The sequence below is a fragment of the Muscardinus avellanarius genome, assembly GCF_963383645.1.
Source record: "Muscardinus avellanarius genome assembly, chromosome: 18".
Taxonomy (NCBI): Eukaryota; Metazoa; Chordata; class Mammalia; order Rodentia; family Gliridae; genus Muscardinus; species Muscardinus avellanarius.
In genome coordinates, this window is record NC_137804.1 from 6,266,662 (window position 1) to 6,282,324 (window position 15,663).

Here is a 15,663-nt window from a genome sequence, read left to right on the forward strand (position 1 = left end):
CTGAGGCTGGCTGTGAACCACCATCCTCCGGTCTCAGCTCCTGAGTGCTGGGATTCCAAGTGTGTGCCCCACGCCCGGCTCAGGTGTGTCTTCAGAAGAAAGGTTCCCAGGTGCAGAGCCTGCAGGGCTCCTGCTGCCTCACCAACCATGGCCTCGCGGGCACCCAGGCCCACTCTGCCGGCTCCAGGGTGTTTCCTGCAGTGGCCTCAGTTGCCTGGGGAACCCATGCACACCCAGGGTGCTGGCCTTCTTCTAGCTAGGTGCTTCTAGGATATGGGTTTCTGGCCAGTTTCCAGGAGATACTGAGGCGGCTGGTGTAGGGACCATGAGCTGAAAATCCTTGTCCCTGGAGGGGTGTCCTGGCTGAGCTGCCACTTTCAGGTGCCAAGTTCTAAAAGGCAGCACAGAAAGACCAAGTCCATAGCCTGGCGAGGGGCGCACGCTCGTCATCCAGCATTTGGGAGGCTGAGACAGGAGGATTGCGGTTCATGGACAGCCTCAGCTTCTTAGTGAGGTCCTTTGCAACTCAGTGAGAGCCTATTTCAAAATAAAGAATAAAAAATAGGGCTGGGGGTGTAGCCCTGGGTTCCATCCCCAGTACCCCCGCCACACACAGTCCTACTTCCCCGGAAGCAGGAGGGGCAGGCAGGGTGCTGGATCCTCAGGCTCAGGGTAGGGACTCTGTCCCATGGCCATGTCCAGGGGAAAGGAGGCGGGGCAGAAGTCGTGCCTAGCAGAGCAGCCGTGCGTCTTGGGAAAGGGGGTGAGTGCATTTGTGGCAATGACTGGAGGTTTCCAGAGGGGCCCTGGCACCTGCAGGGAGGTAGAAGCAGAGGGGCCAGTGCTCAGAGGTGGGGACAGATGAGGGAAGAGCCCCTGAGGGGCAGAGTTGTGTGGGGAGAAGCCCAGCCTGTGTACCCGCAGCAGCGTCCAGGCAAAGCAAGCCGGGGCTGGAGTACCGGGAGCCGGCCGGGCTGCTGCGTCCACTCTGAGCACGGTTGTCTCCACCTGGCCACACTGTTTCCCCTCCTGCACCCCTAGGAAGCCCCTTGGCACACCGACCCCATTGCTTTGTGGGCGGGGGCTGACGCCTTTCCGGATCTCATGGTCTCTCTCTTTCTGCCCTCCCCAGGCATCTTGGCTCTGGAGAAGGCTGCGAGGCAAGAGGCGGGCAGTGATGGCATTCTGCCTCCTGATAACCCTGTCTGCCATGGCCATCACTCACTTTCCCCTTGACTGTCCGGCTGCTGGCCCAGACCCTGGTCCCATGGAGCCCCAGGGGGAGCCTGGCACCCCTTCGCACCATATCCGGCAGGCTCTGAGTGCCAGCCGGAGACAGCGGCCAAGAAACATGGTGCTCCGGAGAGGCCGGCCTGGGCCCAGAAACTCCACCATGGTCTGTGATGAGAAGCAGGGCCATGGAGGGGAAGTGGACAGAAGCAGACCGTCCTCCAGAGGTGATCACAGGCGCCGAGGGCGGGACAGGAGGGACGTAACTTTAACAGGAGCTCTGAGACTCGGTACCCAGCATCCCGTGCTTTCAAGGAAGGGTGAGACCAAAGCCCTGGTCCATCGCTGGCCTGGGGGTGCCATCCAGGAGACAAACAGAGAGATGGGCATCCTGGCCAGCACGTTCACAGAGAGCGACCGGACAGCTGGACAGACGTGGAGAGCTACCGTTGGTGTGGCGCTCCAGCCCCAGCCAGCAGCAGGCAGGGATCTGCAGCTGGGAGCTGGAGACAGAGTACTGCCTGGCGGGGAGCACACGGGAGCTGACACTCCTGCCTCTGGGGCTCCTTGGTGGCCCGGCTCTGCTGGGGAGCTACAGGGGTCCCCATGGTGTAATGCTGAGATCCCCGGGCTTTGGACCAGCCCAAGGACTAGTGCGCAGGCTCCACCCTGGCTCTCAGAACATGATGTGCAGACCCTCCGGCTGCTGGCACAGGAAGAGGTGGTGGGCAAAGCCAGGGTCCCTGCCCATGGGCAGGTGCTGCAGGTTGGCTTCTCTGCCCAGGGCGACCTTCAGGACGTGTCTCCTCTTGGGCTCAGCCAGCTCTGTTCCCAGGGACTCTGCGGCCTGATCAAGAGGCCTGGGGACCTGCCCGAGGTCCTGGCCTTCCACCTGGACCGCGTGCTGGGCCTGCGCCGGAGCCTGCCCGCCTTGGCCCGGCGCTTCCACAGCCCCCTGCTGCCCTACCGCTACACGGACGGGAGAGTGCGGCCCGTCATCTGGTGGGCACCAGATGTGCAGCACCTGGCGGACCCAGACGAGGACCAGAACTCCCTGGCCTTGGGTTGGCTGCAGTACCAGGCCCTGCTGGCACACGGCTGCGGCCGGCCAGGCCGGGCCTCCTGCTCGGGCATCCACCGCGCCGAGTGGGCGCGCCTGGCCCTCTTCGACTTCCTCTTGCAGGTAGGTGGCGGAGGCAGTGGAGAGCTGCACAGGGTGCTGACTCTCCCGTCCTGGCCTTTGGACTCCACGCACCTGCTTTTGCAGTTTTCTGTCTCTATTTACGCACTGGTGTGGTGGAGCCAGGTCACCTCAATTCACAAGAGCCGACGGCCAAAATCTTGAGGAATTTTATTTATGGCTGGTTATGAGACATAAGCAATATTAAAAATTAAATTGACAGAGCCAGGTGTGGTGGTGCTTGTGTGTAATCCCAGGACTTGGGGTGCTGAGAAAGGGCTCCCACAGACCTCACAGCAATTTAGTGAAACCTCGTTTTAATAATAAAGGTGCCGGGCATGGTGGCGCACGCTTGTAATCCCAGTACTTGGGAGGCTGAGACAGGAGGATCTCAGGTTTGCAGCCAGCCTCAGCTACTTAGTGAGGCCCTGTTCCAAAAAAAACAAAAACAAAACTTCTGCTAATAAATTATTAGCAACCAAGTAATAAATACAAAGCAATACATCCCATTGCTTTGTGGTGGTGCCACAGTTTCCCCCGCTCTGTGCTCTCGCAGCGATGTCTACTGTGTCTGTATAGTGAGCACCGTGGGAGCTTGAGACACGCCCATCTCTTGCCAACTCCCCACTCAGTATTGGGAGTTGAAGTTTCTCAGGGCAAAAATATCTACACCACGGAAATTAGCAAACACTGCAAATCAACTCCCCTCTACTCCCGGAGAACCAGTTGTTAAGCATTTACCGGCATGCCACTGTATATGGCTATGTCTTCGAATCAAGATGGGTTTTTGTGTGTGTGTGTGTGTGTGTGTGTGTGTGTGTGTGTGTGTGTGGGTACTGGGGATGGAACCCATGGGCTTTCTACCTCTGGGGTACACTCCCAGACCTATTTTTTTAATATATATTTTATTTGGAAACAGGGTTTCACTAAGTTGCTGAGATCCTCACTACGTAAGTAGCTGAGCTGGCTTCGAACTTGCGCCATCCGCCTGTCTCAGCCTCCCGAGTACTGGGATTACAAGCGTGCACCTCCACACCTGGCTCAAGATGGTTTTATATAGTTTAAGATAGAAAGTGAGAGGGAGAATCAGAGAGAGTGTTAAAGGAAGGAGAGCGATAAAGGGCCAACACTGGCCCAGCTTGAGCGCGGGTTTCCTGAGCTCAGGTGATCCTGCCATGTTGGGAATGAACCTTGGAGATGCTGCATCGGGGGGATGAGCGAGGATACGAGGGAAGGGGGTGCCACCGGGGCCCGGGATCTGACTGGGCTGCCGGCATTGGCTGTTTATTAACTGGCTGGTCAATATTATGGCTGTGCTCCTCATGGTCAGCTGGATGTGGAAACACTGTTGGAAAGAAATAAGGATGTCCTTCAACGGCTCAGCGGATGAGTGGATTTCAAAACTATGGGATATGTACACAATGGAATTTTGCCCAGCCATAGGGAGAACAAAACACGGCATTTATAGTGAAATGTCACAAAAATAAATCAGATGCTTTTCTTAATGTGCAAATTATATTTGGGAGAAGCCAGGCGTGGTGGCGCATGCTTATAATCCCTGTGCTTGGGAGGTTGAGACAGGAGGATCGTGCGGGTTTGAAGCCAACTATGCTGGCTTAAGAGACCTGTTTCCAAATAAAATATAAAATAGGTCTGGGAGTGTAGCCCAGAGGTAGAAGGCCCCTGGGTTCCATCCCCAGTACCACAATATATATATATATATATATATATATATATATATATATATATATATATATTTGGTAGAAATGGGTAATGGGAGGAACTCTAGATGAAGAAGGGACCCTCTAGAGGAGCAATGAAGGTGACATATCTGAGGGGCTAAGAGGGAGGAGAAGGGAAACTCTTTAAAGCACATGATGAACTTAAACACATCAAAGTCAGTCAGGAAGCCAAGCATGGGTAGGAGGGAGGGGGAGGGAAGGGGTTAGAGATTGGGTAGGGGCTGATGGGGTGATGTGTGCATGTATATCTCCACAAGTTTTTATCCCATTGAGATGTATGACTACAACGCACCAATAAAAATTTATAAAAATAAAAAATTATAAAATATTTTCTAAATTTAATATAAAATAAATCCAATAGATTTAATATAAAATTTAATATAAAATAAAAATTATAAAATAATTTATAAATTTAATATAAAATAAATTCAATAGATTTAATGTAAAATAAGATATAAAATAATTTAATATAAAATTTAATATAAAATAAAAAATTATAAAATATAAAAAAAAGAAATAGGGAAACAAACTGAGCAAGCTCAGCAGAGGTGGATGTGCGCACTAGACGCTCGCCAGGCCAGGCCGTTTCTGGAGGGAAGCCCTAGGCCTCAGCTTCACCTGGGGTGAGTGGACAGGCTATGGGGCGAGATTCAGGCCATAACCAGGCAGCCAGCGCCCAATATGCGGTGTTTGCTTGACCCAGGGTGGGCCCCCAATGTAGTGCAGAATTCTTAGACAATACATAGTACTCTGGAGATGTTCCATAAAAACCCAGCTTCTTTTGAAAGCTCTGATTTCTTGGTAGCAGTGGGCCTCCATTCCCACAGGGCAGGACCCCCCTGAGCTAGGTGGCTCTGTCCCCTCTTTATATCCTTTGGACCACAAGCCCCACACCCACCCACCGCCCTCCTCTGTGGCTGCCCGTGTCCCTGTCTGCCTGCTGATATGATGAGGCCTGTACCTTTGCTCCCGGCCACAGGACGAGCTGGTCTCCTGCAGTCCCTCCAGCCCCACCAGTCTCTGGCCCATGGCTGCAGGGTGGAGGGGCAGTCAGAGGCTTGAGCCTCCATCAGACAGACCTGGGTTCGGCCTCCCATCCCCAGGAACTCCCCACCGAGCAGGCTGCCTCTCCTCTCTCCACCTATCTCCACCTCCCCAGGGATGGGTGTCCCCAGGGCATTCCTGCAGCCCTGATCTAGTGCTTGGCTCCTACTTACCAGCAGGGGCGTCCTGGGGCTTGCCCAGGGCCTCAGCCTGCTCTGCCTGGTGTGGGACACCCTGGAGGTGCTGGGAATTCACACCCTGCAGGCTGGAGAGGAGGAGGCTCCAGATCTTAGGATCTCCAGAGCTGGAATTGGGACAGTCCTGGGTGGACAGGAAAGGCTATGCTAGCTCAGGATCAGCCCTCCACTGTGGCTGATGGAGGTCGGTGTGCAAATGTCCCTGCTCAGGTCTGCGTCTCGTCTCCCAGAGCCCCCGCCAGGACTGCAGCCCAGTTATCCACTAGCAATCCTGGTTTCCCTCCCACCTCCTGGCTCCCTCCGTATGTGTCTTGAAATTAGCTCCCAAATACACTGCATCCTTGTCTCTGGGGGAGCCCTGCCTATGTCAGACGCTGCCACACACCCTAGATGGTTTCTGCACATGACATTGGTCAGGTAATCTGCCTTGTGCGGTACCTGGTGGTGGCACATGTTCCACTGTAAGCAGGCACTGTCCCCGCCCAACGAACTCATCCCATCCTCATGGCAACCCAACGGCGAGATGCTGCATTTATCTCTGTTTTCAAGTTGAGGCCCAGAGCAGTTATCACCCGCCAGAGCTCAGCACTGGCTCCAGCCTCACTCTCGCCATCCGAGTCACTGTTCAGTAGCTGTGAATCAGGGCGGGAAGGGGCGCCTGTGGGATGCCCGGGTTTTGAGGTCTGAGGTCCAGCTCCTCCCAGAGGCTGGCGCACTCCAGGCCACCTTCTCTCTGCACAGAGCTCCTCTGTTCATCTCTGGGGCTGCAGTGTGGGGCTTGTCCTTGGCTGCCGAGCGCTGCTGCTGTGGGGACAGAGGTCTCTGCAGCCAAGGCACACACAGGTTGGTTGTGTGGTCAGGCGCAACTCGGATGGGCCCGTGCCACCTCTTCCTAGTTTGCTGGACACTAGTCAAGTCAAACAGTCCCGTCTGGCTGATACCTCCTTCCTAGAAACCACTGGCCGGCTGCAGGCTGTGGGTTTCTCTGCCGGGAACCTGCTGACTAGGCTGGGTACAAAGCCCACAGCCAGCGCGCTCTGACATTAGTATGTGCGCTCCGTGCTTGGGTTTATCCTCTAAAAGCCCTTGTGTATCACAGCACAGCACAGGCCCAGACACAGAACATGCAGGCGTCACCCACACATCTCCACCCACCCCACCATCCACATCACACTTCAAAGCCCGCGTGGCAGTCTATCAGCTAGCGATTACCGAAACAATGGTGTCACAAGGCTCCCCAAAGTCAGTGGCTCAAACGCCAGCTCTTTATTTCCTGCTCGGTTGCCTATGGGTAATGGGGCTCAACCGAGCTTGGCTCCAAAGCTTGTGGGTTGGATTTGGGGCTGCTTTTCATTTTTTTATCCTATGGCCTAGGTAGAAGGTGTGGTACTACCCAGGCAAATTCTATTCCTGGGGATAGGAGCAGTCCAAGAGCCCCATCAAACTGCAGAAGCACCCCGAGTCCTCTTCCAATGGCACACCTGCTGACATAACATTGGCTAATGCAAGCCAGTGACCATGTCCAATGCCAGGGAAGGAAGGACTTTCTGCCAGGGTGGATAGGTACCCAACAGTCATCCAGTCAGTCAGACACACGCCTCTGCAGACACACACTGTACAATGATGCACACGCCTTATTTGCAGGACCCTGACATCCCAGAGCAGCTCAGTTGTACAATTGCGAGGACTGGGTCCCCTGCCAACCACAGTGTGCCTAGGAGAGGACCCTGAGCTGGTGAGCTGTGGTCCTGGCTGACGTCACGGTTTCAGCCTGGGAGACCTGAGCAGAAAACCAGCCCAAATGAGAGAGACACCGGGCGTGGTGGCTCACGCTTGTCATCCCCGCGCTCGGGAGGCGGAGACAGGAGGATCGCGCAGGTTCGAAGCCAGCCTCAGCTACTTAGTGAGGCTCTCAGCAACTCAGTGAGACCCTGTTTCCAAATAAAATATGAAATAGGTCTGGGAGTATAGCCTGGAGGTAGAAAGCCTCTGGGTTCCACCCCCAGTACCACCAAAAAATAAAATAAAATAAAATAAAGAGAGAGAGAGAGAGAGAGAGAGAGAGAGAGAGAGAGAGAGAGAGAGAGAGTCTCCTGAAACCAAGGAATGGCGTTTCATCCTCTTAAGCTACTGTGCTTGTGGTAGTTTGCTCCTGGATACAATAGGAAATAAGTCCATGAGGCAAGGGAGGTGCCTGTGGGGAAGACTTTAAAGCGACCCCTCTCCACTGCCTTCGCTCAACCTCCGAGGTTGGTGTCTCCTGTATTTTCTTAATCCTCATTCTAGTACTGCCTCTACTTAAAAGCCTGTTCCAACAAGCAATCCATTTGTTACAGTTAGATATAAAAGTCCCCTAAAGAGCCCCCTTATTAATGTGTGGAGCTGATGTAACTGAGTCCTGAGGGCTGTAATCCCAGCAGTGGGTAAATCCATTGCAGTGACTGATCTGGGGTGTGGGGGGAGGGCGTGGGTCCCTGGGGGTGCAGCCTTGGGGATTACATGAGGTTCCTCCTATCCCTGCTGCCCTGCTCTTGCCTCCGGCCTCCATGATGTGAGGAGCGCAGCCCTTCGCTCTCCCTCCCTTCCCCTCCCGCCGCCATGTTCTGAGATCCGCGTCTGCTGGACTGAGCTGGAAACTAAAAGAAAACCTTCTTTCCTCTAAGTTATGTGGTTGGGTCTTCAGACTATGGTTGTGAGAATGTGGACCAGAACACTGTTCATATTTTTTGCCCCATTTTCTGTGGGATTGTTGGTCTTTTTCTTAATTATTGCAAAGCTTCTTATAGGTTATTTTATAGATTGTTTTGTTCTCACTGAAGTGTAATAGTTTACTTAGGTTCAATTGTCACCAAGCTTCGTGTATAGTCCTGTGGATGTGCAGAAAGTTTAAAAGTATTTTTAATTTTTGAAACAAGGTCTTGCTAAGTTGCTGAGGCTGTCCTAGAACCTGCAATCCTCCTGTCTTAGCCTCCCAAGTGCTGGAATTACAGGCGTGCGCCACTGTGCCCAATGAAAGTTTAAATTTTTTACATTAAAAGATTGACCAAGCCAGGCGTGGTGGCACTCGCTTGTCAGCCCAGCACCTGGGAGGCTGAGAGGAGGATCACAGGTTCGCAGCCAGCCTCAGCAACTTGTGAGGCCCTCCATAACTTAGTGAGACACTGTTTCATAGTAAAAAATAAAATAGGACTGGGTGTATCTCGGAGGCAGAATGCCCCTGGGTTCCATCCCCAGCACCACACACACACACACACACACACACACACACACACATCGATCAAGCTTTTCTGGTTTCTAGGTTTGTGTGTTGTGTTTTAAAAGGCCGTTCTAACTTCAGTTATTTAAAAAATGTTCTCCTGTTTTTCATATATCTTGGATCCATCTGGAAGTTATTTTGGAACAAGGGATAAGGTATGAAACAGTTCTTTTTTTCAGATGGTAACCCAAATATCCAAGCACCATTTGGTGAAGAATCAGCTTCTCCTCCAGTTTGAAACGCTACCTTTACAGATAGTCAATTTCTTTGTGTATACAGGTTTATTTCTGGACTCTTCTGTTCCAGGAAAGGATCTATTTATATGCCTGAATCACACTGTTTTAATTACCAAGCTTTAGATTTTATGCTAATAACCAGTAGGGCTTGGTTTTTCCCGTTGCTCTTTTTTAGAATTTTCTTGATATTTATGCCTGCTTTTTAAAATCATGAAACTTATAGTCAGCTGTTACTTTCATCCCCTCCTCAAATCCTTTTGAGTTTTTATTGGAACGAGGCTAAGTTTTTGTGGACTAATAAAAATTTACATCCTAAACAACAGTGCTCTTAGCCGAGAACAGGGAGGGTATCTGACATTTGTACACGTTCCTCAGAAGCGTCGCAACGTCTTCCTGACTGCATCTCCTGCATGTGGACTGATTCCTGGCTATTTTGTCTTATTGGGCCAGTGCAGACAGGATCTTTTCTTCCAGAATATGTCTAGCTGGCTGCTCTTTGTATGAGTCCTATTATTATTATTATTATTATTATTATTATTATTATTATTTGTGGTATTGGGGATTGAACGCAGGGACATTCTACCTCTGAGTATACTCCCAACTCTTTTCATAGTCTTGCTAAGTTGCCGAGGCTGGCCTTGAACCTTCTCTCCTCCTGTCTCAGCCTTCCAAGTACTGGGATTACAGGTGTGTGCCACCACGCCCAGCTCTCTGTGTTAATTCTGTTGCCGGCCACCTATGAGTTCGCTCGTCTTAACCGTTGCTCAGTTTACCCTCTCAGGTTTTCCACGCTCACCACCATCTCATTAGCAACGGATGGTGCTCTGTCTCCTCATTTCCTCTTCCATCGCGCTGGCTTCTGCCTGAAGAAGAAAGAACAGGAGAAAGAACTAGCTAGTATTCCCGCTTCATCAGGGGCTGTCCTTGTCAGGATGCGTAGCTTTACCAGTTGCCCCACCTACTCCTGGAGGCCGGGGCCACTCCTCCCCTCCCTGTGCTGGCATTGGCCTGGTTCTATTGGTGGGAACCACTTCCCCTGTGTAGTTCATCTTTTCATGGCTGCTGGGTTTTTTGTTGATGTTTAAATCTTACAGGGATGAACAGATGGCCTTTTGGATATGCTGTAGTTCTTTTCGATCCAGCCCCTCCAAGCCCATTCACCTGCTTCCAAAGCAGGTGCTGTGACATCTGGCCTGGGCTTGGGGCCGACGAGGCTGTCTACAGGCTCCTTCCCCAGAGCCTCCAGGGAAGACACTCTTCATTGGGTCAGGAAGGGAGCACTGCAGGTGAATCCTTTGAGGAGTATGGGAGTCAGTTTTGATCAAGTTCCTCCTCCCCACACCCCACCTTCCCAGAGCTGCAGTGACAGCCAGCCAGGCGCTGAGGACCAGCCCCCACCCCAAGAGAGGCATCTGGAGGGAGCTTGGCTCTCCTGCCTCCAGCCACACTGCAACTCTCTGACCCCAGGCAGCGAGCCCCTTCCCCCCTGGAGGCCGGGGCCTGGACTTTCAGGACAGCAGGGTCCCTTCTGGAACTCACCAGACCAGACCAAGCACTAGCTGAGGAACTCAGATGTAGTCTGGGAGCTTGGTGGGTCCATTGAGAGGACTAGGGCCACCCCAATCTCTGTGATGGGCTCCCCAAACCTTCTCACTCCTGGGCCTGATGCCCCCCAGGCAGGTGGCTGTGTCCCGTCCCACCCAGATACCCTACAAGGCAGATGAACCCCCTGGAGCCTGGGCGGGGAGGTGGGGCATGGAAGGTGGGCTCTGAGCCACCCCAGTCCTCCTGGGAAGACCCCAATGTCCTTTATGCTGCATCCACACATGCCCGTCATTCCTTCTTACATCCCGAACAACTTCAACCAAGCCTCCAGTGATGCTGACACAGGCTGGGTGCTGGGATACAACTGACCTAAGTTTTTTTTGTGTGTATTGGTATTGGGGATTGAACCCAGGGCCATTCTACTTCTTAGATACACCTTCAGCCCTATTTTTCATTCTTTATTTTGAAATAGAGTCTCACTAAATTGCAGAAGGTCTCACCAAGTAGCTGAGGCTGGCCTCACAAAAGTGTGTGCCACCACACCTGGCTTGAACCAAGTCTTACTTTTGCTGTCCAGGAGTTTGTGACCCCTGATGCCACAGAACACATGCCTGCCGCACTGACTTAGTGGTCAGAGCCAGTCTGCCTGGGTTCGAACCCAGGCACCACTACTTCCTAGCTCTGTGACCTTCGGCACAAATGTCAACTTCTGTGACTCAGTTTTCTCCTCTTTGAAATGGGGAAGGTAACAGTGCCTGTGTCTCTGCTGCTGGGAGGCCAATGAGTGTGCTGGGCAAAGGGCTCCGAACGGCACCTGGCACAGAGTGAGGGCTTTTACTAAAATTAACCACGAACCTCAATCCACATCATGACTCTGCAACACTGCTGGGCCGGCTCAGCAAACGAAAAATGGCAAAGGATTTTCATTTCTTTGGGTAACTCCTCATTTTTCCAAGAAAAGGGGCAAAGGAGCAAATCCCAAAGGGATGTGGGAATGAAACTCGAGCTGGGTCGTATGTGTCCAAACGTAACTTCTCTTCCATGGAAAGAAGTAACCAGACGGCATGGCAAAATAATCAAACCGGCGAATCTGCCGGCCAAGCTCTCCCTGTCAAACACTGGAGTGGGCGTGGATTTGGGGAAGCCAGTGCCACACGTATCATGGGGGCCAACATTCCTTGCAGCTTCTTCTGGAAATAAACGCTGCTGTCGGTAGAAATGTCCTGCATGGACTGCCTGGAGCCGGCATAGGGAGGGCTGGCTGCCTGGCTGCAGACGTTCTGCATTCTGACCTGCTGACTATAAACTGAGGGCTCACGTGGCCTTGTGAACTCATATTTACAAAGATGAGTCACGGAATTCAGGAAAACAGAGTTGTTGCAATGGGCACAAGGGGATAGCTAGGTGAAGAGGCTTGTGCGGAGGTCTAGAAGGACCCTGTAGAGTTAGTGAGTGTCACCCTTGGTACAGGGGTGGGCTTGCCAGTCTGGAATCCTGGTGCATTTTGTTCAAGCATTTTTATAGGCCAAGCGTGGTGGTGCACACCTGTAATCCCAGTACTTGGGAAGCTGATACGGGAGGATCACAGCTTCGAGGCCAGTCTCAACAACATAGTGAGACCCTGTTTCAAAATAAGAAAATAAAGCGCCAGGCGTGGTGGCGCACGCTTGTAATCCCTGCACTTGGGAGGCAGAGACAGGAGGATCACGCAGGTTCAAAGCCAGCCTCGCTGGCTTAAGAGACCCTGTTTCCAAATAAAAATATAAAATAGGTCTGGGAGTATAGCCCGGAGGTAGAAGGGTTTCCAGGAACCCCAGTACCACCAAAATAAATAAATAAATAAATAAATAAAAATAAAATAAAATAAAAAGGGCTAGGGGCATATCTTGGAGGTAGAATGCCCGGGTGCAAATCCCAGTAACAACAACAACAACAATAACAATAACACTGGAGTTTTGTAGTCCAATTTGCAGCCTCCTACCTCTCTCTGGGGGTTGGCTGGCGTTGTGGGGGCCCGAATGTCCCCAGCCTCTATTCCTGTGTCTTTCTGGTGGAAAGCCCCCTTCCTGAAGCTATCTGGGGACTACACCATAAATACAGGTATGATCCAGGGGCTTAATAATGGGTAATAAAAGATAATCACTCAGAAAACCCCAAGGATGTTGGAAGCTCTGTGCCAGGAGCCAGGAACAAAGACCAAGTACATTTTTTTTATGATACTTTATCTCCCTCGTCATCACCTACATCGTCATCACCCTCCACTGTCCCTTTAAAGGGCTGAAAATGGCTGACGCTGCTGTGCAGGGCGAGCCTGGGACTGTTCTGCATCATCACCTCCAGGGGAGGGCTGGGATCAGAGCCCCAAGGGAAGCGGGAGGCACCACCTCCTGAGGGCTGAGAGGGAGCAGGTGCACCCTGGCCCTTCCACGGAGCTCCTCCTGGCATGGGGCCGTTGGCGTCCTGTCCCTCTTGGCCGTCAGTCTTTTACCACCTCCCTGATGCTATCTGCCCTTACTGGGTGGCCCAGCCAGGGCGCATTGACCAGGGCTGGTTTGTAGGTTGCTCACCGGTGGCCACCCAGTGGTCCTTCACCCAGGAGGTCCAGGTGAGGCCTTCCGGTGCACAGGCACCTGTGACAGGTGTGCCCTCCTCCTCTGCTGTGGGGGCAGCCGGAGCCGGGTGGGCCACTGGGAAAGGACTTGTGCCTTGGAAGAGGAAAGGACCCCTGGTCTAGCGTTTGCTGCTCATGGAAAAACAGAGACCCATGCAGGTCTCTCTGGGTAGACGGGCTGATGTAGACAGCTGGGCCCGGCGGCACCAGGCTGGAGTTCAGGGACTGGTCAAGCAGTAGCATGGAGTAAAATCATCGACACTGAGCTGAGCCGGCTGCCCCTGCGGAGCCTGTTCCTGGCCGGCACAGAGGGCCACTGGGGATCGCCCCTGCAGTGGCCAGGGCCGCACAGGGCACAGCAGGCCAGGCAGCACAGTACTAGGTGTGCTGGAGGTGGGCCCTGTGCCCCCCTCAGAGGCTGGCCGTTCCCCCACAGGTCCATGACCGCCTGGATCGCTGCTGCTGCGGCTTCCAGCCAGAGCCTTCAGACCCTTGTGTGGAAGAGAGGCTCCGTGAGAAATGCCAGAACCCCGCCGAGCTGCGGCTGGTCCACATCCTGGTACGTCTCCTCTGCACTGCCGTCCCTGGTCAGACGCTGAGACTCTAGGCACAAGCTCCCTGCAGCTGTACCTACCTGTGTCCCTCCTCTTCTCCTGTGGTGCGGAGCAGCGATCTGCCTCACCTGGTCAGACCTGGCTCTTCCTGTCCTTTGCACAAGATGCTGTTGGCTAGCTTCAGAGATAATCTGACACAGGGTTTGATGGTTCTATTCTTAACAGCAGAACCGTTTGTCTGAAAACTATTTCTAGAAATCCACTATCTATAAAATAGATAAAATGGTGCTTTGAGGGTGTGGCCGAGGTGGGTATGGGCTGGGGCCCCGTTTGACCATATCCACTGCCCCCAGAGACTCCAGGAGCGCCGAGGGCCCCTGGAAGCAAGGCTGGACAACTGGGTCTCTGAATGGAAGGGAGAAGAGGCAGAAAGAGGGAAGCTGGGGCCCTGGAGACAGAGGTTCCACACCTAAGGCTGGCTGCTGGAGAGGACTGTGGGAATGAGCATGGGGTTTCGCAGAGGTTCTCCTGTGCCCAGCCATGCCCCATTTTCTATGGCACTAAAGGACCCCCTGCTGCTGGGTTTAGTTTAGAAAAGTCGAGGAGTGGCAAAGCTCTCCCCTGTGGCCAGTGCCTTCTGAGGATGAAGGGTGTCAGTCTGTCCTCAGCGGTGCTCGGTGGAAGCCAGGCGTTCGGGCACAAGGGTAAAGCAGGTGTCCATGCGTGTGAAGCCCGTGGTCCTGGACAGCGGGCTGCTCCTGCTGACTCCCATACATGCTTGCAACAGGACCCCGTCCCTCTGCCATACAGACCAGCAAGCGGGCAGTGGCTTAGCTCCATGGGTCCAGGTGCAACCAAGCCGGTGCACTTACCAGCTCCGTGATCTTGTGTTAACTGCCTCACTTTTTAAAGCCTTTGCTTCTGAAAAAGAAAGCAGATGCTGGCATCTTCCTCCTAAGGTTGCTGGGACGGTTAATTAGATGATGCTTGGGAAGCACTTAGCACAGTACTCACAGTACTCATGTAGAGTAAGCACTCAGCCATGGGGGCCATTTGGACCATGGGTTGCTGTGGGGCGGGCAGCTCGGGGCCCTAGACCCTTAACACCAACAGAGCCCAGAGGCGCTAGCTCCCTTGTGCGCCTGTACCTACCTGTCTCTGTCCCTCCTCTTCCTCTGAGGTCCGGAGCAGCGATCCGTCTCACCTGGTGTATATTGATAATGCCGGCAACCTGCAGCACCCAGAGGACAAGCTGAACTTCCGGCTGCTGGAGGGCATAGACGGGTAAGGAGCCGAGGGGCTGGGCAGGCGTTTGTGGGACAAGGCTCTCTGACCCTGCTCTGGACAGTGGGGCCTTGAACCATGACTCCCAAGAAGGCCACCCACCACCGTCCATCAGGCAGAAGCTTTGGATTTGAGCTTCTGAAGGGCATATGGCTAGCTGGGCCTGCCCTGATAAGCAGAGGATGTCCAGTCCCTGGGGAACACCAGCGGCCCTGCAGGGCCTCTGAAGGCTAGTCCTGCTCTGGGTGGGGGGCTAGCTGGGGCCCGCCCTTCCCTCTCACACCAGCTTTCTGGAGCTGTTCTGGGCTGGACTTGCCATGTGGGGCCCAGGGAGGCAGGGCTGACTCGTGGGGCTCCTTTGCTTTCACAGTAGAGAAGGTAGAGAAGCCCCCTGGGGACAAGACAACAGGTGCAGGCTGACCTTGCCGGTTGCCTGGTTATGCCGGTCTGGGCTGTGGCTTTGCCTGTCCTGAGCACCCTCTGACACGCCTTTCCTCTTCCCTTCTGCTGTGGACTCGGGAACGGTGCTCCAGGTTTCCTGAGTCTGCTGTGCGGATTCTTGCTTCGGGGTGTCTACAGAGCCTGCTGCTCAAGTCCTTGCAGACGGACCCGGTGTTCTGGGAGAGCCAAGGGGGAGCCCAGGGGCTCAAGCAGGCCCTGCAGACCCTGGAGCAGAGAGGGCAGGTCCTGCTGGGACACATCCGGAAGCACAAGCTCGCGCTGTTCAGAGATGAGGCCTCGTGAGCCTGCTGCGGCCCCGGCAGGACCAACCTCGCTGGGGCTC

The 15,663-nt window shown here is 53.6% G+C and overlaps 1 protein-coding gene across 1 annotated transcript; it reads left to right on the forward strand.

Annotated features, from left to right (window-relative positions):
• Window positions 1-1,132: 1,132 nt before the first annotated feature.
• On the forward strand, window positions 1,133-15,623 carry GASK1A (golgi associated kinase 1A; the record flags this gene model as incomplete). The annotated part of the gene is made up of 4 exons (XM_080715011.1): window positions 1,133-2,413; window positions 13,478-13,600; window positions 14,776-14,879; window positions 15,413-15,623. Exons 1-4 carry the CDS (start codon window positions 1,178-1,180, stop codon window positions 15,621-15,623), a joined length of 1,674 nt encoding a protein of 557 aa, XP_080571137.1. The 5' UTR covers window positions 1,133-1,177.
• Window positions 15,624-15,663: the final 40 nt, after the last annotated feature.